General features: G+C 37.1%; 1 protein-coding gene across 10 annotated transcripts; it reads left to right on the top strand.

The window, feature by feature from the left end:
• Positions 1 to 511: 511 nt before the first annotated feature.
• Positions 512 to 4,877, top strand: LOC122312678 (ankyrin-1-like). 10 transcript variants are annotated; one of them, XM_043127360.1, is made up of 5 exons: positions 512 to 694; positions 853 to 939; positions 1,429 to 2,098; positions 2,470 to 2,996; positions 4,204 to 4,877. In XM_043127360.1, exons 3-5 carry the CDS (start codon positions 1,435 to 1,437, stop codon positions 4,837 to 4,839), a joined length of 1,827 nt encoding a protein of 608 aa, XP_042983294.1. In that variant the 5' UTR covers positions 512 to 694; positions 853 to 939; positions 1,429 to 1,434; the 3' UTR covers positions 4,840 to 4,877. The 10 variants fall into 10 exon arrangements, with proteins under 10 accessions (XP_042983294.1, XP_042983277.1, XP_042983284.1 ...); XM_043127350.1 differs by having other exon boundaries at positions 677 to 694; positions 1,385 to 2,098; XM_043127374.1 differs by having other exon boundaries at positions 678 to 694; positions 1,457 to 2,098.
• Positions 4,878 to 21,761: the final 16,884 nt, after the last annotated feature.

Genomic DNA, 21,761 nt, shown 5'->3' with positions numbered 1-21,761 from the left:
TTGGACATTTTCTAGTTGGGGGGCAAACTAAAATTCGCCTTTATATTTAAGTTTCTTTAACTTTATGCCAACTAGTTGTCGTTGTTATTATACCCTCTCAAACAACCACATTTATTTTTTCATGTAATCTTCTCGAATAATGATAGACTTACTTTTCTGGTACAATTCCTTTACTATCATTTTTATTTTTTTAATTTTAAAAATAATTTTGTTTTACTACAATAATTTGAAGTATCACAAATTCGTCTTAATTTTAATGTCTCGGAAGGTCTTTTAAGACAAAATTGAAGATAATTATTCGATAATGTTGGAATGAAAATTTGTTTTGAAATGATATTATTTCACCCCAAAAATACGGTCGAACCGTCAAGTATACACTTTCAATCACTTTTTTTTTTTTTTTTTTTTCCTTATATGAGCTGTGCCTTGATTTTTGTTTTCATAATTTTGATTTGATTTGATTTCTTATTTTCCTTACATAATCTGTGCCATGTCCCTCTGATTACATCACATTTGTGCAGTGGCAGTTGTCCTTAGAAAAACTCACTAGTATGTAGCAACGTCCTTCCTCTTTTACCACCATGACGCCTAATGATGACGTTTACAATGATGACGTTTAATGATCAAGACCTCTACATAAATATCTCACCTCAATCCCTCCAGTTTCAAGGATAAGGTCTTCTTCCTCCACATGGTATGCCATCTCCAAGCTTGTAGCTCCACCACCGCCCCTTTTCTTTTCCTCAGTACTATTTCGAAGACGACAAGTCCAAGACCCTCCTTTTCTTTCTCTCTCCCTTTACGTCATTATTGTAGAGTTTGCTGATTAAATTGTGCTTCATTGCGATTCAGGTCAGGTACTCGATCGAGAAGTAAGGTTATTTCAGCGAAATTAAAGGAGCTGGTTCCATTACTTACTAAGTACCTGGAAGTAAGCTGGTCCGTTTTCATTTGTGCTCTCTAAAAATAGTTCATGAATGGTGAAATGTCTCGTTCGTAGTAATTGTGGTGATGAATTTGTCTTAATTATAAATAGAAGGCCTATTAAAGATTACTTTGATACGAAGTAATTTAATTTGAGAGTGTTTTCTTCTGGTGTTTCAATGTTTTTTCTCCTGCGGTTTTTCAATTATTTTTTGGAATAATTAATGGAAGTTTTGTTTATAATGTTTTCAGCCTCTTTTGAAAAGAAAACTTCTGTTTTGTTTAGAATGTTGATCATTTAGTCGTGTTTCAAGATGAATCTATATACTCTATAATCTATATATATATATATAGGATTTGCGCCTTAATGCTTAAAAAATAATTAAAAAAAGGGATATGCGCCTTAATAGAGAAATGTTGAATGTGACATCAACTACATGAATGCTTGTGGCTAACATAGGATTTTCTGGAGTACTCTATTGCTTTGCATTGAGGCCTCCGCAGCTAGTAATGACGACCGTGCACCATACAGAGGCCATCACTGGAATGGATTCTATTATCTATAAAGCGGCGGCACAAGGCAATCTGGAGGCCATCTCCGATCCACTTGATGGGTTTTTAACGGTTAATAAAAATACAATCCTACATATTTGCATTTCAAGTATCCTTGTCGAAGAAAAGTTTCCCGCTACTGGAGGAACCGACCCAGCCTCAGCGGCAAAATTTGTGAAAGATGTACTTGACAAGTGTCCGTCACTTTTATTGAAAGCCAACGCGGAAGACGATTCTCCGTTACATGTGGCAGCAAGGTATGGGCATGCTTCAATAGTCAGAGTCCTGATTGAACATAAAAATTCCCAACATCAAGGTCTCGAAAGTGGAGTCGTTAAAGCTACTATGGAGATGATTGGGAAGCTGAACAAAGAGGGAGACACGGCCTTACATGAGGCTGTACGTCACAATCACATTGAAGTGGTAAAACAATTACTAATGGAGGTAGATCCAGAATTTTTGTGTGGTGCTAATGTTGCCGGTGAGACCCCACTTTACTTGGCTGCCGAGAGACACTTTCCAGATTTGGTGTCAGAAATTTTAAACAAATTGAAGTCACCAGCTTATGATGGCCCCTTGGGTAGAACGGCTTTGCATGCTGCAGCATTTTGGGATGATGAAGGTATTGCCTATTTTATATTTTCCGCATTTAGAATACGATTTGGTTAAGAAAATATTTATGTGGTGGTATCAAATATGACAGGACATCGAATTGATGAAATATAAAGATGTTTGATTTGCAAAGGGCCGGTTTTAGATTAATTCCGTGCTTAACAAGCTTCCAAATAATTTTGATTTTTTACCATTTTGGTAAATAAAGACTGATGTCTGCCTTGTCCTGCATTTTCCTTTTGTACATACATATTTTATTTGATGATAAAGGACTGATTACTAAACATGGCTTCCATATTGTCCTTTTTATGTCTCCTAAGGTCTTCCTTTTTGTCCTTCAGAAAATTTTTACATTAATTTAGCACGTTTAACTTCTTTTAGGAATGACCCAAAACATTTTGGAAAGATACGGACGCGATCTATGTAGACAAGCAGACCAAAATGGTTGGACTCCGCTTCACATGGCTGCATACAAGGACAACATTGGGCCAACAAAACTATTGCTAAAATATGATAGAGAGGTAGCATATATGAAAGACGCGGAGGGTAGGACAGCTCTTCACATTGCAGCCCATCGCCACCAAGAGAGTGTAACATTGGTAAAGATTATAGCAATGTGTCCGGATTGTTGCGAAGTGGTTGACAATGAAGGCCGCAATGCACTTCATCTCGCCGTACACAACAACTGGCCACGTGCAGCGCTAATCATCCAAGATAATTCGTCTCTCCGGAATCTTTTGAATCAGAAGGACAACGACGGAAATACACCTCTCCATCACTATTACAATTCTGCTGGTTACGACCTGCGTACCTTGGATTCTCCAAGAGTTGACAAAATGGTCTTCAACAAAAAGAACCAGAATGCTTATCAATTCTTAACAAATAATAGCTTTCCAACTGTTCATGGGGTAAGTAATCTCTTATCGTTCTTCAAAAAATAAAATTATATACTCAGTATTTGAATATTTAGTTCTTTTCAATAAGATGTGCTAAGGAATTAATACCGAAACCAAAGGAATTCATAGAATTCATGATCAGATAATATATAAATCAGTTTGATGTGGTTTAAATTTTAAATTGATTTAAACTTAAATTGATTTTATGTATCACATCAAATGAAAAATTTAATGAAAATAAATACTTTGTCATTTGTGATAAATATTAATGAAATTTTCTTGAAAAAGAACTACTCACTTTTTTTTAACTATCGATCGATGGACCTTTTCTTTTTCAATTTCTCCCATATAGAAAGTATATATATTTTTTCCTCTCTTTTATCAAAATTTTTAAGTCGTACTTCAAGAATCTCAATGGCTATTGAATTCTTCAAAGCAATCTTTTAACTTCTTTGTTATATATTTATGACCAACCACAAGTGTTTTTTTTTTTTTTTTTTTAACTTCGAGCACAATATTTACTATTATTTCCTGGCTCACTTATAGTCTCTAAATCAATGTGAAGCTCCCTTGTAAAATAAGAGTTTGAAATAAAATGTCATGTTAATTGCAACCGAGGTAGATAATAAGGGTTTGTAGTATTCAATTTTGCTTTCGTATAGTGTGGTACCTGTTTTGGGTTATAGGACGTGGGTCCAATTCCAATAGAAATCGGATCTGGTCCAATTCCATCCAAGCCGAATCCTTTTAGGTTATGACTTTAATTTGAAGATGATGTGACAAAGAAACCACAACCTTTTCTTTGATGTAAACTTTATCGTTTTATCAATATTATGCGAACTAGGTACTATATCGTTACGACACAAATAATAATTATAAACCTAGCTAACAACTTTCAAGAACTTGTTCCTATAATTCTGGCATACATAACCTGTTTCGTTTCGAAACATATTTGATTTGATATATCTTCTCTATAATGATGCATCTTGGGAACGATAGTATTTTTCTATTCATTTTTTAACTGCTAATATTTTTTTACAACATGCATTTAAATATGAAGTTAGCTGTCTTTATATATTCTGATTTTAGTCATTATATTATACCGAGCCACCTTGTTTTCTCAAACAAATATCTTTGAATTTGCTTTCTTTTCTTGCTTTCTTTCAGTCTATAGAAAAATACGGAATATTAACGATTCAGCCCAATAAATATTTTACAGAAGAAGCTCTTCTTTTTTAAAGACGCAAAAAATTATAAGTTCTATCATGATGGACGAGTATTAGAAGTCGGGTATGATGAAATTGAGAAGAAGAGGCCGAAGATGGTGGGGGAGCTGGAGTCGAAGAAGAAGCGGATGAAGAAGATGGAGGATGATGATAAAGCAGCTCAAATCCATTTGGTAGTTGCTACACTCATTATAACTGTGACCTTTGCAGCTGGCATTGCCATGCCCGGGGGCTTCGTTGGTGTAGATGATCATCCACATCCAGGCTCTGCAGTTTTGAAGAAAAGTGCTGCTTTCAAAGCATTCATCATTACAAATGCCCTATCGTTGATGCTATCTACTTCTGCTGTCTTTATCCACCTATTTATTCCGCTTATCACTTCTAACTACTTATTTAAAAATCGCAAAAGTTTTCTTCGAATGGCCTTTTGGCTCCTTCTTTCCTCCATGGCACCAATGGTTTTGGCATTTGTCACAGGTACATATGCTGTATTAGCGCATTCAGATATTGCCATTCCCACCTGTATTATTTGTTTGTCCTTCCTTCTTGTCCTTGTACTTATATTTCTAAAATTTAAGATTACTGATGCAGACTCTAAAATGCTATCGAGTCTGGGATTTGATTCTTAAGATAAATAATATCATTGTATATAGGGTTTAATTGCAAATTTAGTAACTTAGTTTTTGCTTGTTTCCAAATTGCCACCTCTGTTACTCAATTTCAAACTTTTGCAATCGCAACTTCAGTTGATCTCCCTTAACAAACATTTTTGCCGCATGGCATGCATGTTGCACACCGTCTCCCTTTAGCATTCCCAATGGCTTATTTAAATTTTCATATGAAATAACTAACTAAAATTCACTTTTTCTATTTTAAGTAATGACTTTTACAATATACCATACATCAGTTTATGTATTCCTTCTATATATTATTTAAATATTCTTGATTTTTTTTCTTTATTCATTTCAAATATTTTTAGACCTACTGTTAAATTTGTAATATTTTCAAATATTTTCAATATTTTTCGTATATTAATATGAACACAATATCTCTTTGTTGACAAAATGGTGTCAATTTTTCAATAAAAATTTAAAAAGAAAATAAATGAAAAAAACTCATTCATTTTATTTTTTGTGATCTTTTTACCCTTTTATCATGTCTTGCACGATTGTTAATATGAGTATTTTTCTTTTTATTAGGATAAAATATTCTAATAATATTGTGACAGTTGCATGTTTTCATAAATAAAAGTTTAAATTTGAGAAATATATGTATAATATATACGCATTTAACATACTCATCTATGTATAATTCTTTATTAGTTTTTTACTTTTCCTAATCTTTTATATATATATATATATATAAAGGAGGATTGCACCTAATAGATGATCCCAGAAGTCTTGCATATCAATCTTCCTTGATTGCAGTTGAGCATAATTCGTGGAGTTAATTTTTGTTTATTTCCTCAATTCAAGCTCTTATAATATTCTGTACAGCAAGCACCTTAATTGCTCTTCCCTTTTATGTAAATAATTAGCTGTGTATAAATAGGCATCTCTCTTGTAATACAATACAAGTTTTTCAATACAGCACCAGTGTGTTCAATATTCTTATATCGTATCACGAGCCTTTTCCTTCTAACTGAGTTGATCCTCTATTTTTTTTTTCCTTCTCTTCCGCTATGGCTCAAACACCTCCCTTTGTCACCAACTCCACCAGTTCTACTCCTTCTACCGAACCTCATATCATTGCCATCAATGCAAATGCTCAGCTTCTCTACAAGCTAACCTCCAATTTTCCTGCATGGCATGCCCAACTTGATAGTCTTGGCATTGGGTATGATCTCCAGGGTTTCATCACTGGTTCCAACCCGTGTCCAATACTTGAGAGTAACACCATTGCTAAGGCCAATGCTTCTCGCAATCGCTGGATTCGCCAAGATAAACTTCTTCTATGGCATTTTTGCTTCAGTTTCTAAAAGCATCTTGCCTTTAATTGCTATCTCAAGCACTTCAAGAGAAGCTTGGCTCAAACTACACAAATTGTTCTCGAACGAGGGTCATGCAAGTCAAGGACACACTCACTTCATTGAGTTGTGGTTCCAAGAGTGCTACAGACTACCTCCAGCAAGTGAAATCCACTTCCGATGAACTAGCACTCATTGATTCACCCCTCACAAATGATGATCTCATGCTTTGCATTCTCAATGGCTTGGAATCCAAATTTCGTGATATTGCAAGTTCCATTCGCACTCATGAAAATCCTCTCACCTTTGACGAGCTCCCTGACTTGCTTGTTAGTCATGAGAGTTATCTCCATCATCTTGAGACGCTGTCGTAAACCACAATTGCTACTGCCAATTATCATTAGAAGAAGGCTTCTCCTTCTTCCTCCCATAAAGGCAAGTCTCATATAACCAACAATAATTGAAGGCCTCATCAACGGTCTTCCCAGTCCAAAACACCAGTTAATCATCCAACAGATCCTCTGTAATCTGTCAATTCTATGCTACACCTGGTCACACAGCTCGCCAATGCAGAAAATTCTGGACTCCATCTTCTCCAACAGCTAATTGCGCAGGCACTGGATCCTCTACAGACAAATCTTGGGTGGTTGACTCTAGCACCTCTCATCATATCACCTCTGATATGTCCAAGCTTTCTATCCATTCAAAATATGATGGAACCGATGAGGTCATAATAGGTGAGTTTCCCATATTAGCACTGTTAAGTTTCAGTTTCCTACTCGAAGTGTTTCTCTAACCAATACTCTTTGTGGACCGGAAATTCATAAAAACTTAATCTCTATTCATGAATTCACCAAGACAAATAATCTTGTGTTTTTCATCCTTATCATTTCTTTGTGAAGGACCCGAAGTCGGGGGCGACACTAATGCAAGGGCCACGTGACAAAGGCATCTACAAGCTACCAGTAACACCCTACAATGTTGGACATCCAAAGGCAGCTTTTACCACTGAATGTGTTTCTTCTGAAGTGTGGCATAATCGTTTGGGTCATCCCTCTCGGCAACTTGTTACTCATCTAATAAAAGTTTTTCAATTGCCAGCCAATAATCGTATTTCTACTTCCTTTTCATGCTCTATTAATGAACGTTAGAAACTTCCTTTTCATGCTTCCAGCATTTCGAGTTGTTTGCCTCTTGAGTATTTGTTCACTGATGTTTGTGGTCCTGCCCCTCATCTTTCTCTAGAAGGTTATCGTTAATATGTGTTATTTGTTTTTTGTTTTTGTTTTTTTTTTTAAAATGGTGAATTTATTCATCATGCCGAAGTTACAACTGTGACTTATCAATACAGGAAAATCCAGTCTATAAGCCAACCTACGCATCTGCTTTAGAGCATCCCCCGCACACAAAGTAGTGAACATTGTCTTAACTTCTAAAACTCTCCAAAGAGAGAGAACGCACTCTGAATAAACATAGTGACAAGGCCCCTCCATCCCCTTAAAGAGGTAAAGTATGGGACAATACTGCTATGGACACTAAGTGCAAAAGCTTAATACTACAATAGTACTAATAAAACTACATGATACAGCACTACGAAACAATAACAAAACAACCGAAACATAAACACAAGCACTGTCATGAGCCTCGATGGCACACCCACCACAAGCATCGGCATCATGAGCCCAGGAACAGCATGAGTACCCAGCGAGCATACGGACCGCAATAACCTCCCCTGCAGAGGTTGGCCATACGTCCACCGGCCATAACATCGTCTGCCACTCTCGACTAGCACTAGCCCCAGATTATGATCAATCAAACCACTCATCTCCCCACTCGGTTAAAATAAAGATCAAGAACAACACCAAAACATCTCCGGAACGGAGGGATGAAATACAAAAACAGAGGCTGTGATGCATGTATAGCAAACCACTCTTGGAGGAGAGCCGACGGCCGGTCTATGTTATCCCGGAGTCTGAGGTCCCAGGAAAGCCAAGTTTTGAATCGGTAGGTGGCTCCCTGGTGGCGCGTGGTAGCCATGCTCTGGTGCGATCCGAGACTTCGTCCCTTGCGTGCGGGCTACGCTCCACTCCGTTTGGCGCCACGTTCGGTGGACTTGAAGATCAGCGGCTGGCCAACAACCTAGTGGGGCGTGTGTTGGCAGTCGGTGGCTAGAACGACCCAGTCGGCACTCCACCCTTATTTGCCTGAAACACAACTATAAATGAAATAGAAAAAACACAAAATGCAGGAAACGAAAAGAGAAAGGGAGGGGGAAGGGAAGAGAAGGGAAGAGGGGGGGATCTGAAGCTCCCACCCCCCATCGAGGCTCTAGAGATTTAGGCTCTGGAGATTTTGTATGATGTGATTAACTGATTATCGCTGTGGCAGTCTTCATTCTTCAAATCAAAATTTTCATCGCTGATAAAATAAGCCACGTGAAGGGAAAGAAACGAGGGGTCTCATTGAGGTCTAAGTTCTATGTGTTATTTGTTGACCATTATACAAAATATTGTTGGTGCTTTCTTATGAAATTAAAATCTAAGGTTGCTAAGATTTTTCCCTAACTCAAGACCATACTTGAAAAACAGTTCTCTTTACCTATCAAACATCTCTACTCCGATAATGGAGGTGAGTTTGTTGCTCTTAAAGGCTATCTTAGCCAGTATGGAATTAGCCATCTCACAACTGCTCCACATACTCCAGAACAAAATGGAGTGGTTGAATGCTGTTATCGGCATATCGTGGAAACAGGCATGACTTTACTCCATCGAGCCCATCTTCTATCCTCCTACTAGAGTTTGGCATTTCAGGCCGCAGTCTACTTAATTAATAGAATGCCAACACCTCTACATTCTCTTAAATCACCTTTTGAATTGTTGTTTAAGTCTTCTCCAAATTATCTCAAACTTCGGATCTTTGGATGTTAATGTTTTCCTTGGCTCAAACCTTATTCCCAACATAAACTGGACCCAAAGTCATGACCATGTATTTTTGTTGGTTATTCCACCTCCCAAAGCGCATACAAGTGTCTTGATCCCAACACCAATCGGATCTACCTATGTCTTCATGTTCGCTTTGCTGAATTTTTTTTTCCTCACCAATCATCAGCTCCCCCACCTCAACATCTATCTACATCCCCTCAGCCCTTTGCACTTGATCCCCTTGTGCCCTCTCTGTTTAAGCCACCACCAAATGGTTCAACTGCCTTGGGTCCCTTGTAGGATAATGTTGGTCAATAGGTGTTGTCCCAACCTTGCACTAGTGTTTCCCATGCGCTATCCGCCTCTTGTAGTGCTTTCCCTGCTGTTGAACAGGTTGTTAGCACCAGGCCTTCTCAGCCAAACCGCATGGTCACACGATCCATGAATAATATCTACAAACCCAAGTGGCTATTCCTAGCTACAAAGCATCCAATCCCTCCAACATTGGAGCCTATTGGACTTCATCAAGCACTCAAAGATCCTCATTGGCGTCAAGCTATGAGTGAGGAGTTTACAATTGTTGTTTGACACGGAACTTGGAAGCTGGTTCCTGCTACCCCTCGGCAAAATCTAGTTGGCTCAAAATGGGTGTTCCGCATTAAACATAAACCTAATGGATCTATTGATTGCTATAAAGCGCGACTTGTTGCCAAAGGTTTTCATTAGAGACCTGGCCACCATACGCATTATTTTATCTCTTGTTGTGATGAAAGGTTGGTCTCTCCGCCAACTTGACGTGAATAACGCTTTCCTTTACGGTACACTCACTGAGGATATATTCTTGGCACAACCCTTCTGGTTCTATTGATGCTTCATATCCTAATCACATTTTCCATCTTCAAAAGTCCATTTACTAACTGAAACAGGCTCCAAGGGCTTGGTACCGTGCACTGCATGATTGCCTCTGTGGCATTAGTTTTGTGAAGTCTGCCTTTGATAATTCCCTGTTTATCTATCATCATCGCAACATTGTGGCCTATTTCCTTGTTTATGTTGAGATGATCCTCATAAGAAATGACTCTACCTTCATCTCTACCATCATCATCTTTCAGAGAGAATTGGTGCCCAATTCTCTCTGAAAGATCTCGGGCCTCTTCACTTCTTCTTGGGAATTGAAGTCATCCCAACCACTGATGGTTTGTTTCTTACACAACACAAATACGTGCGAGATTTGCTATGTAAAATGGGAATGGAGGGCACTAAAGATGTCACCACCCCCATGGCCACTTCCAGTCGACTCCAGCTGAATGATGGTTCTAGTCTAGCCATTAGCACCGCTTACAGGAGCATTATTGGTGCACTTCATTACCTAGCTCTCACATGGATGCCTTCCTTGTTAACAAACTAGCTCAGTTCACGCACTCCCCATCTGAACTTCACTGGACTACAGTCAAGAGGCTCTTTTGCTATCTCAAGCATTCCATTTACCATGGCATTCATCTCCATTGCTCTACTACTCCTCGCCTACTCTGATGCGGACTAGGCAGGGAGTATTGATTATAGACAATCTACATCAGCCTATATAATCTTCCTTAGAGCCAACCCTATGTCCTGGTGCACTCGAAAACAAAGAGCTATGGCTCGCTCTTCCACCAATGCTAAATACAGGGCACTTGCTAGAGCCACCTCTGAACTTGCATGGCTTCAATCTCTCTTTCATGAACTTGGTGTCACCTTGAATTCTCCACCAAAAATCCCCTATGATAATATAGGTGCTACTCAGTTAAGTCTCAACCCCATACTTCACGCTCGAATGAAACACATTGCCATTGATATACACTTCATGCGAGATTATGTTAGCAAAGGAATTCTTCAAATTGCTCATGTGTCCACTCATGATCAGCTTGTTGATTTAATGACCAAGGCCTTATCCCATCGATGCTTTCAATTATTACGGTCCAAGATTGGTGTCATTGATGAGACCACCATCTTGCGAAGGCGTAATAGATTATCCCAGAAGTCATGCATATCAATCTTTCTTATTTGCAGTTGAGCATAATTCATGGAGTCAATTTTTGTTTGATTCCTCAATTCAAGCTCTTGTAATATCTGTACAGCAAGCACCTTAATTGCTTTTTCCTTTTATGTAAATAATTAGCTGTGTATAAATAGGCATCTCTCTTGTAATAAAATACAAGTTTTTCAATACAACACCAACGTGTTCAATATTCTTATAGCACCACCAAACTTTATTAAAACAAACCCTTACTTTTGATGGAGGAAAACCTTAAACAATTAGAACTAAGACAAACACAAAACCAAAATGTGACGCCCCAACCTCTACTTGGGATGGAATGGAGGCTTAGAGCGTCGGGACATGCAACACAAGGTTACATACTCCCGTATATGCAATTCATCCTAGTATGCAACTAGCAGTATGCAATAATCACAGCGGAAATAAAGGTGAAATTATAACTTATGCCAGAATAACTAAAAACATCCCAATGCATTAGTGACCATTAAGTTCAAAGCACCAAATGTAGCATAATCTTAGTATAACTAGGGGTCAAAGTCAAATCATCCGCTTCATGCATTCTAGAGCATGAAGGACTTGGGCTATATACATAAGGATTAAATCCAATCTCCTCTCAAGGTCTGACTTCTCAATCAGTCAGATTCAGTGCTCCATCTAGCTCGTCCTCCTGGAGATCTGACACAACTTCTAACATTTCGAGTGGAATGATAATGGTTCTACAAGGGAAATCTTAGCAAATTATACAACCAACATGCACAAATATAAATTAAGTATGAAGAATGATAAATATGCAATGCATGAAATGCTGAAAAATTAGTATGCATGTCTCCCCTCCAAATTCCTTAATATTTTTAGAAAAATGGAGACACATGTTTTCATTCAGTAAACATTTTTACTTCCATTGTTGAAACAAATAACTTCACCATAACCTTTCATCATTATTAGTAATTCATAAGTAATCTTAACATCATAAAATGCGGTAACGTCACAATTCCCCATATGCACTGTGAGTACTTGTCGGTGAATGTAGTACAACACATGTTGAGACTATGTTGTCTATAGACTTGTTCTCAATGCATTGGTAATATAACATAATATCTTAACATTATAACATGTACAGCCAACAGCATTAGGTGTCATAACATATTGATTTCGCTCTGGCGTTCTTTAAAAAGAACCTATTCAAAGCCTGTTGACTATTCTTCATCAACTCATAGGTTACCACTCCATTCTTAAACACTCCAAAGTGGACAGATGGGTTTTAATAGGATAATTCCCCATCCTAGCCTTTGGGGTTGTGAAAAAAATTGTTTTCATACCATGCTTGAAAAATGTATCTCATGACATGTGCATATGTAGCAAGATTTCATGTAAAAATGACATTTATAGATGCAATATGCAAAAACGGTGAAAAATATCATATGTCATGTAAGTATGAACTCAATGTATCATGATATTTTATGCTCAAAATGATAATTGAAATATGAATGAAGTATTTATCAATAATTCATAAATAAGTTAGCAAGGTGTAAATTAGAGGCCAACTTACAAACTTCCTGAGTTTTCAAAAAAGGTCATAGCGGCTAAAATCAAATTCATACTAAGTTATAATTTATACTACTATGGATGAGGTTCATAAACAGGGGCTTAAAAATGGGTATTTATAAAAATACCCCTTAACTTTCCAAAATTTCCATTAAGGCCATAAATTTTTCACTAATTGCAAATAAACTCCAAATTTAACCAAAATTCATAGACCTTATATTTTTGGCATCCTAAAACCATATATACCCTTGTAATTTTAAAAATCAAAGTGGAACTAGCTCAAACAGTCCCAACCCGTGGCTTGTACTTTAGTTGATGCCTAAGTATGTTTTCAACTATTGATCCCTATGAATGTATGCATATGAAATGTCCTTTAATCACAAACAATCATTAAAGTCTTTAATGATATGATAAAGGCTAATTTTTGTATAAACAAGTTCATCCCAACACTTAATCATGGTTAATAATCCTTAATCTCAAACTTATTAAAAACCGATACATGCTTTGATGATCAAAACAAGATAGAATTAAAGTCTATCATGGCATGCTTTTAATTGAAAATCAAACCTTCCATAATCATTATAAGTCAGTAATAAATCATATGAAATCATACTTAAGACATGCCATAGTTAAATTTTCACTTAAAATCATTTAAACACTCACACCTTCCTTAATGATCCGGTTTTGAACTAAGCATGATAATCTTCTCTGAACTCAATCAAAATTCACTCCAACACTTGAAAACAAAGCTTGACATGTAAACTGAGATCAGGAGCAAGAAAAATTAAAAATTTCATAGCCCTTAAAGCTTCGAAGACAACTTTGCTCAAGAACACACAATAACTCTCTAAGGGGTAGAAGTGCTCTCAAGACTCAAGAGAAAACTTGGAGCTGAGGTATGGAGGAAATGAGAGGCTGAAGGGGTCTATTATAGGTGGCCAAGGGGGTGGAGACGTTGGCCTTGGTCCATGGTGATTGGTGGAAGTGGGCGATATGTAAGAAGCTGAAGTTTCCAGCTTGCCTCCGTCAGCTCTTGTCACCTTGTGCAGAGGGAATAGTGGCCTGAAACCACCATGATTTCCTCATTATTGTGGCTAAATTTCTCCTCTAGAGTTTACTAGGTCGTGGGGCAGATTTTAGTTGACAAAAAGTCCACCAAACCACCTATGATAGCCGGCCGCTTCAAGTGGTTTCATTTGGGCAGTTTTGATGCTTCGGTTTTGGGTGGAAAAACTGGGTCAAATTTTTCATGATATCCATGGGATCTCATGGGGATTGAGTGGTTCTGGAGGTGGCATGGGGTGGTGGCTCAACCAAGGCAGATGGTTGGTTAAAACTCAACCCAAACGATTCCCACTCAACTAGCCTAAGGTTGCAATCGGTTTGGTTACTTGGTTTGGTTTGTGAAACCAATTTCTTCCAAGGCTTAGGATGGGTTTGAAGGGGTCTCATGAGGTGTATAAGGACCATATTACCCTCGAGGAAAAGGCACAAAAATATTAGGCCTAAGGGCAAAACAGTCCATGTACTCAAAGGGCATACACATGAGCCGATTGAGGTATATTTGGGGTTTGATATGTCATTTTCCTTAATGACATGTGGGGAGGTTTATCTAGGGTATTAGTAAGGTCTAAGAATGATGAAATGGAATAATAAATCAAGAAAATTTTGGATTAAAAAGTTAAGAAAATATTAAAACGAAATTAAGCTTCACAGCATGGCTTAAAGATCACTAATCTCATGTATGTTGATTAATGGTCTTAGCCAACTTTCAAAACTTAATTTGGGAACTTAGGGTATGATATGGGCTTAAGGAAACCTATGGTATGGTACATTGGTCTTTCAACTTGAATGGTGAAATAAACCCAAACATGGATTTGGGCCATGTGGGCTTAAAAGGGCCAAGAGTGAGGGTTGATGGCTTATGGGCTTTAATGAGAGGTTAGTATTTCCAGATTTTGAATGTTGAAAAGAGATCTCAAGATCCACTAAGATGGGCTTGAAAGGGCTTGACTTGGCCTAATTAGGCCATGGGTCAATTCTACACCAAATTTGGCCCAAAGGCCTAAAGCGTTCCTTATGCTTGGGCCAAAGCTAGCTACTAAGTCTTGAATCCTAAGGGCTTGGGTCAAGGCTTCTAAGGTTTGGCCCATGAATGTTTTAAGGTCCTAAAGGCCTCACTAAAATTCACTAATGGGCTTGCTTCTCTAACCGTTTGTTTAATGATACTATGTGCCAAGGTTAAGGCTAACCTCACTAACAACATTGATGTAAGTAAAGAATAAATAAAATTTAAAACAGAAATTAAAAAAGCTTAGTCTAAAATGTTTAAGGATTAATCCTAATGGTTAAATAGGCAGGGTATTACACAAAACCCACCAAGCAACCAAATTAAGGCCTAATACTAGGCAAACCAAGATAATCCAACCTAAGAAAATCTCTAACACAATGGGGCAAATCATCGGAACTCACATATGCACAATTAATCACCTCCTTCCTTTGCCTTGCTAGAAAATCCACCACTTTATCTTGCCTTCCCTAAACTAAGGAGAGATCGTGTAATCAAAACCACGAATAGTCTTAAGAAGCTCTTTCCAAAAATCCCACAAAAACCAAACCATGCACGACTTATTTCTAAGCCACTGCACCACCAAAGCCGAATCACATTCAATTCCAACTTTCCAAATACCCAGGAAATCCAAATACCAAACGCTGCCAAAACTCTAAGAAGGAAATCCTAGTCCACTCTATCATAAGTTTTAGCCATATCAATTTTTATCATCACATTTCCCCCAATAGCTTTCTTATTAATTGACTGCACCATCTCTTGAGCAAGAGAAATCTTTTAAAAAATGCTTCTGCCTGGGATAAAATCTTCACTATCCAAAAGAGCAGGAGAGAAATGACGACATGTGCTTCACTAAAATCTTAGAAAAAATCTTATAGGCCACCGAACACAAACTAATGGGACGAAATTTGTCTAATAGATAAGTCTTATTACATTGATATTACATAATTCAATGGATGCCTTATTTTGACATATTGTTAGTTATTTACATAAAATTACAAAATAGTGAAGTCATTGACGGTTTCCTAAGTTTAAGAATAAGTTATTTTAGATAACAAAGGGACTAGAATGAAACTTGACTTTAAAAGAATTTTCTTCTTAATGAAGCATCGAGTATGAAAGATGCTCTTTTATAAGATAAACACACTGTATGAAAAAAGAAAAGAGAGCTCGCGGAAGCTCTTGTTAAAAATTTTCTCAAATATTATTCTATTAAAATCATAAATGAAAACATCTATACATAATCTAGGCATATGCCTCTTCTCCTTGAGCTAAGTCTTGTCTTGTGGCTTCAAACCTCACTTTAAGCATTTCTTCAAACAACCATTCAATGAAACAAAAATAAGTCAAATACTCAACAAGAACTACTTCACAGTCACTTTCATCACATTCAGTCACATTAATCGATATGCATACATCCCCATGATTTCTTAAGGCCTCAACCATACAATTCAGTTGTGCAGTCACATTCAATCACATCAATCACATTTATGCTATAACATGCTTTCCTCTTTTAACCTCTTGGTCAGTACATACAATTAAGTTTTGTGTGTTATAAGGTGTAGCGATCCTTGCAGTCATGTTCTGCCATAGCTAGTGGATAAGAACATAGCCTCGAGAATAGGCATCACAAGGTGCATCGCCAGTCTTTTTCTTGGGCATTGCAATCCACCCCTTAACATCATGCTACCGTCTTCACTATCATGGCACTTTATATGCATTTTTCTTCCAATAGACAAACATGCAGTTCAGTCCATTTCCTTTCAGTTTTCATTTAGTCTTACATTTCCTTATCTTATCATTGGTTTATTCATTTAATATATGGAGATACTATAATAGTCATAAATATGCAATCTATTTCATTTCATACATCAAATATAATAATAAGAGGGTACTTAAAAAGAGGCAATCTTGAACTCTCTATACACATATATCATTAAAACATGTACACATAATATATCTTGCAAAAATGACACTTTTGTTAGAAATAAAATAGTAAGAAGTGTATGAACATTTACCTCGAGCTTGTGCAAAAGCATCTCCCTTCAATCAAATCTCATTCACGTCAGTGCCACGCCAATTTCCTTGTTAGTTGCTCCATTAGACCCATAATACGTACTTAAATAATTCCCACTTGATCTTGTAATTAGTCAAGTATCCAACTGGTGACACAATGTCAAATCCTTTACTGTCGTTTTCTTTTATAATCAACTTTTTTTTTTTAATAAACATCTTCCTTCATTGATACCAATTCCTGTTACATTGTTTGAGAAAAAATTGAGTCTCCTCGAATTCCACAATACAGTCATATACATGTAATGCATTTTTTTCAAGATGATGAGTTACAGAATTACACTCTCAGTGCACATGAGAAACTGTGCACTCTTTATAGTTTCTCATTTTGCCTTGAGTATAAGAAATAATCATCCCAAAATAGCTTCCTTTCTGCTTATTCAATTTGAGATTATCAACAACTATCTTTGAATCCCCTTCTAGGATCACTTTTCTCATACCCAGTTCAAGTCTAAAGCGGACTGCTGTATAGACTGCAATTGCCTTGGCAAGTATTGGGTCAGGTATTGATATTTGTTTTTTCCTCAAGGTTCCCAAAAAAAATGCCTTCTACATCTCTCATTGCAACACCTATTCCTATTATACATTGTCTTTTATCAACTGCTACATCCCAGTTGATTTTGCAAAAGCCTTGAGGAGGAGTCTACCATGTTACCGACCTTCTATTTTCTGCTACACTGTTGTGATCTTGTGTCATTTGTATAGAGTATAAATCCAACCACATCTGATTTACTCTGAGAAGCACTGACTTAGGATCTATGACAATATTCTTGAACAGAAACTCAGTCCTTCTCCACCATAGATTCCAGAGAATTAATGACAATTCCTGCATTTCTTCCATTTCGAGTTTGTTGAACATATCTTGCACTAGCTCCTTCACACTCTTGCAGCAGCACATGCTTTTATGAATTTTTCTGGATCATTGGCTCAAAACCTCATTGGCTAATATACATTCCCAAAGGATATGTTCTATAGTTTCTAGCTCCTTGGAGACACATAGGGCAATTGGGATCATCCAGGATCTTTCTTTTGTATAAATTGAATTTGGTGGGCAAAATATTTCTGCATGCTCTCCAAAGAAAATTCTTTGATGCTGGAGGTATGTTGAGTTTCCATATTTTGGTCTAACCTTCTTTGTGTTCATCGTTGTAGGAGTTTTGTCCTTTATCTCTGTCCTGCATCTCCCCTAGTAAATGCTATGCACTTCTTACTTTGAAATTCCCATCTACATTACTTATCCATATCATTCTATCTTGCTGATTGCTTTGACTGATTGGTACTTGTCTAATGAGTTTTGCTTCCTCTTTGCTGAAAGCTGCTTGAATTAAAGAAGTATTCCATTCTTTGGTTTTTGGTTGAATGAGAAGCTCCACTTTTGCCTCAATCCCCAATAAATTTCTGCTAGTTTGAGGTTTGAAGGTTGAAAGTTGATGCAACCATGAGTCTTGCCAAATTCTAACTGATTTCCCATTGCCTATTCTCCAATAGATTCCTCCTTTAAGTAGATCTTTAGCAGCTAGTATACTTCTCCATATAAATGATGGATTGCTTCCCATCTTTGCAGCTAGGAATTTAGATCTAGGGAAGTATTTGAACTATAAAACTCGAGAAGCAAGAGAGTTTGGGTTTGTTAGAATCCTCTAGCATGAAGTTTACAAATTCTCTATAGCCAAGCCCTCCTTTACCTTTGGATTTCCCCATTTGATCCCAGCTTAACCCATTCATTTTCTTTTCTTGTTTGCTTGAGCCCACCAATATCCTCTCATCATCTTATTCACTTGTTTCAACAAAACTTTAGGAAGTTGAAACACTCCCATAGCATATGAGGGAATGGCCTTGTATTTGTTCAACAAAAGTTTGTTCTATCCCACTTGAGTGTTTATTCAACAAAACTTTTCACAAACTCTATCTAATCTTTCCTTAGTGAAATCTTGACCTTTTCTTCTATTAGGCAAAGTATATTTAATGCCACCATACCCCATATCACTCAAATCAGTATCCTGTAGAACTTGTCTGAAGCCTCGCATTTGATTAAAAGGTCTTTGTGAACCTCGCCATTTTTCATTTTGGAGAAGTATCTAGTTGGAATCTCCCAAGCATAACCAAGGATTGTGATATCAAGGTTGTAACATTATGAGTAATTGCCAGTTGCCCTCTCTTTCTGTTGTAACTGGATTACCATAATAACGGAGTTCAACCTTCCCAGTTTTACCATCAACCACTTTAAAAGAGATGTGAAAATTAGTATAGGTTTCAACCTCTATGTCATTGTCTAATTTCCACATCATTGCCAACCCTCCATTACTTCCTTTGGCATTAACTGTAAAGCTCCTGTTATAATCAATTCCATTAATGATTTTTTCAATCCTCTCCCTCGAGCACTTAGTTTCCATGAGGAAGAGAATTTTTGGACACTTTTGCTTCACTAAGAAATGAAGCTCTCGAACTGTTCGAGGGTTCCCAAGCCCTCTACAGTTCCATGCTATGCATTTCATTGATGTTGGTGGGGTTGCTCAGCAGCCTCCACCTTTAAATCTTGAGTTTTGCTCCTTGCAGGGTTGAGCCCTTTTTTCAATTTTTCGTAAGGTATTTTCTGGTTATCCCTCCCTGTCAATTCCTTGTCTCTTTTCCTTCCTCTTGTTTCAACTCTTTGGGTGATTTCTCCATTCATGTCATCTGTCATTGGTGAGTTTGTGATCTTGGCCCTTCTTTTCCATCCCATTGGCTTCTGTATCACCTTCATAATATGCACTGGTAATGTATCTAATACCTCTTCCTCTGTCTGCATATGAATTGTATTAGCTGCCTTCTGAGTTTCATAGAGACATAGGTTAGGATTACTAATTTTGCACTGCTTCCCTGCTTGAGCCTCGTTGTTATGATTTTCCTCTATTGAAGATTTATTCATCTGTTTTTCACTATAATCATCCCATTCAACTATTTGTTTTCCTTTATCAAGATCTTCTCCAAATAATGTATTATTACAAAGCTGTTGCTTTTGACTATCTTATGATGGATCCTCTTCTCGGTTTGCAGAGGTACCCTGGATATTAAGTGCTTCTATCTTTCTAGGACCATCCTCATGGCCTTGAATACTTATCTGATTCTTGGTTCCTCTCCCCCCTTGTTTCTTGTTTCCATACTCAAATAAATTGAAAGCAGTGGCCCTTAACCATTGGCCATATTCAGCTTGTTCAGTTCCTGAGTTGTAAACCTTTGATTTCCCCTCTCTACAAACTCTACCAACATGTTTAATAACCCCACAAGTAAAGCAAAAATATAGGCAACCTTTCGTATTTAAATTCCACCCAGCTATGTCTACGAACAATATTAACTATTGTACCTTGTGGGATAGGTTTAATGATGTCCATGTACCTTGTGGGATAGGTTTAGTGATGTCCATGTTGACTCTAATCCTGAGAAATTTTCCCCATCCTATTCCTTCCCCATCCTCGTCTACAGTTAGTACTTCTCCTATCTTGGATCCAATTTTCTCTCCTCCTTTTTAGGTCATTGCTGCTAAAGGTAACCCATGTAATTGAATCCAAAATGGTTCTTGATAGAACTTCACCTCAATAGGGGGAGTGCTTCTGTCAATTGTTTGGATTAAATGTTTATCAAAGGTCCAAGGTTTTCCCTGCATGACACGTTCAATATCTGTCCTTCTTTGAAATTCAACCAAGAACCTATGATTTCCAACTTCACCAAAGCTGATTGATGCCTCAAGGTTCCAAACTTTGGTCAGAGTTGCTTTAAAAGCCACTTTGTTGAAGCTTTTATCCATCAAAATTAGTAGAAGTAAGCAATTCTGAACTCTAACATCTGCTTGTTTGGTTTCTTCTACTATGATTTCCACCTCTCTTCTTTCTCAATATTTGTGAGTTTAAATCCTTCCCAAAGTTTTGTTAATTCCTCTTCCATGCCTTCATTATATGCAACACTCGTCTCCTTCTTTGAGATTCTAGTAAACTTCCTCCACTGCCTCATCCTAAAAAGGAAAGGACCGCACCTTACCCAAATTGGAAACGACTGCGCTAAACTTCTTTTTTATAATCAACTTAACCTTATGGCCATAATACTTGTAAAGTTTTGAATATTAACTCATAACATAAAATAACCTTAGCCATTTTTCTTCCAATATTAAGCCCATAAAATCGATTTATATCACATATTAACCTCAAATCTATCAAACCTAACCTAACATATTAACCATATGTCTTGAACATGCAAATCCGTGATTTACATAACTTCATAATTTCATGCAAGTCCATAATGCTAAAAATTCATAGCCATGACCTAAAATAATTCCTCTTCTTGAAATTTATCATCTCCTTGTAACATGCATATGTAAAGAAAAATAACAAATAAAAAACCTAATTTAATTCCATGGCCTATCATAACCAATATTCACCTTGTAATCACTCAAGAAAAAGGCTCTTTTCCAATGCCAGAATTAGTTGTAAAAAGTACCCATAATCGCCGCAATTACATTTTCCCATCGGTTTTTGCATCAGCGCACATTGGATGCCAAAGTTTCTTTACAACTGCTTTTACCAACGATTCAAAATTATCGTCGCAAATGGATATTATTTCAAGCACCCATTCACTGCCACAAATATCCAAACTAAGTGGTAGAAAAAAGCCACACGAGTATCACCCGTTTCGTTGGGAAAGACATTTACTGACAAAAGTTTTTCCCCACAAATATGAATAAAAATGCCACAAAAAATGTGTTTCTTTTACTGAAAATATTTAGAATCGCCATTTCAGTAACTATACAAGCGCCGCAAGTAAGTTTTTGCCTCTTTTTTGAGTGAAAATAATTATTAGTGCCAATTTAGTAGTGCCGAAAATAGTCTCACATTTTAAAAAACTATTTTCGGCAATTAAAAATCACCGGAAATAATCCCTTACAAAATAAAAAAAATGCATTAAACATGATA

Source organism: Carya illinoinensis, chromosome 1 (assembly GCF_018687715.1).
Source record: "Carya illinoinensis cultivar Pawnee chromosome 1, C.illinoinensisPawnee_v1, whole genome shotgun sequence".
NCBI classification, from domain to species: domain Eukaryota; kingdom Viridiplantae; phylum Streptophyta; class Magnoliopsida; order Fagales; family Juglandaceae; genus Carya; species Carya illinoinensis.
This window is presented reverse-complemented; position numbering and strand designations above follow the sequence as displayed.

Excerpts from the sequence above, each read along its gene's own strand:
- LOC122312678 (XM_043127343.1), top strand. The coding sequence starts at position 1,366 with ATGCTTGTGGCTAACATAGGATTTTCTGGAGTACTCTATTGCTTTGCA. Across the intron at positions 2,099-2,469 it reads AGCATTTTGGGATGATGAAG|GAATGACCCAAAACATTTTG; the intron begins GTATTGCCTATT and ends AACTTCTTTTAG. Across the intron at positions 2,997-4,203 it reads GCTTTCCAACTGTTCATGGG|AAGAAGCTCTTCTTTTTTAA; the intron begins GTAAGTAATCTC and ends AATATTTTACAG.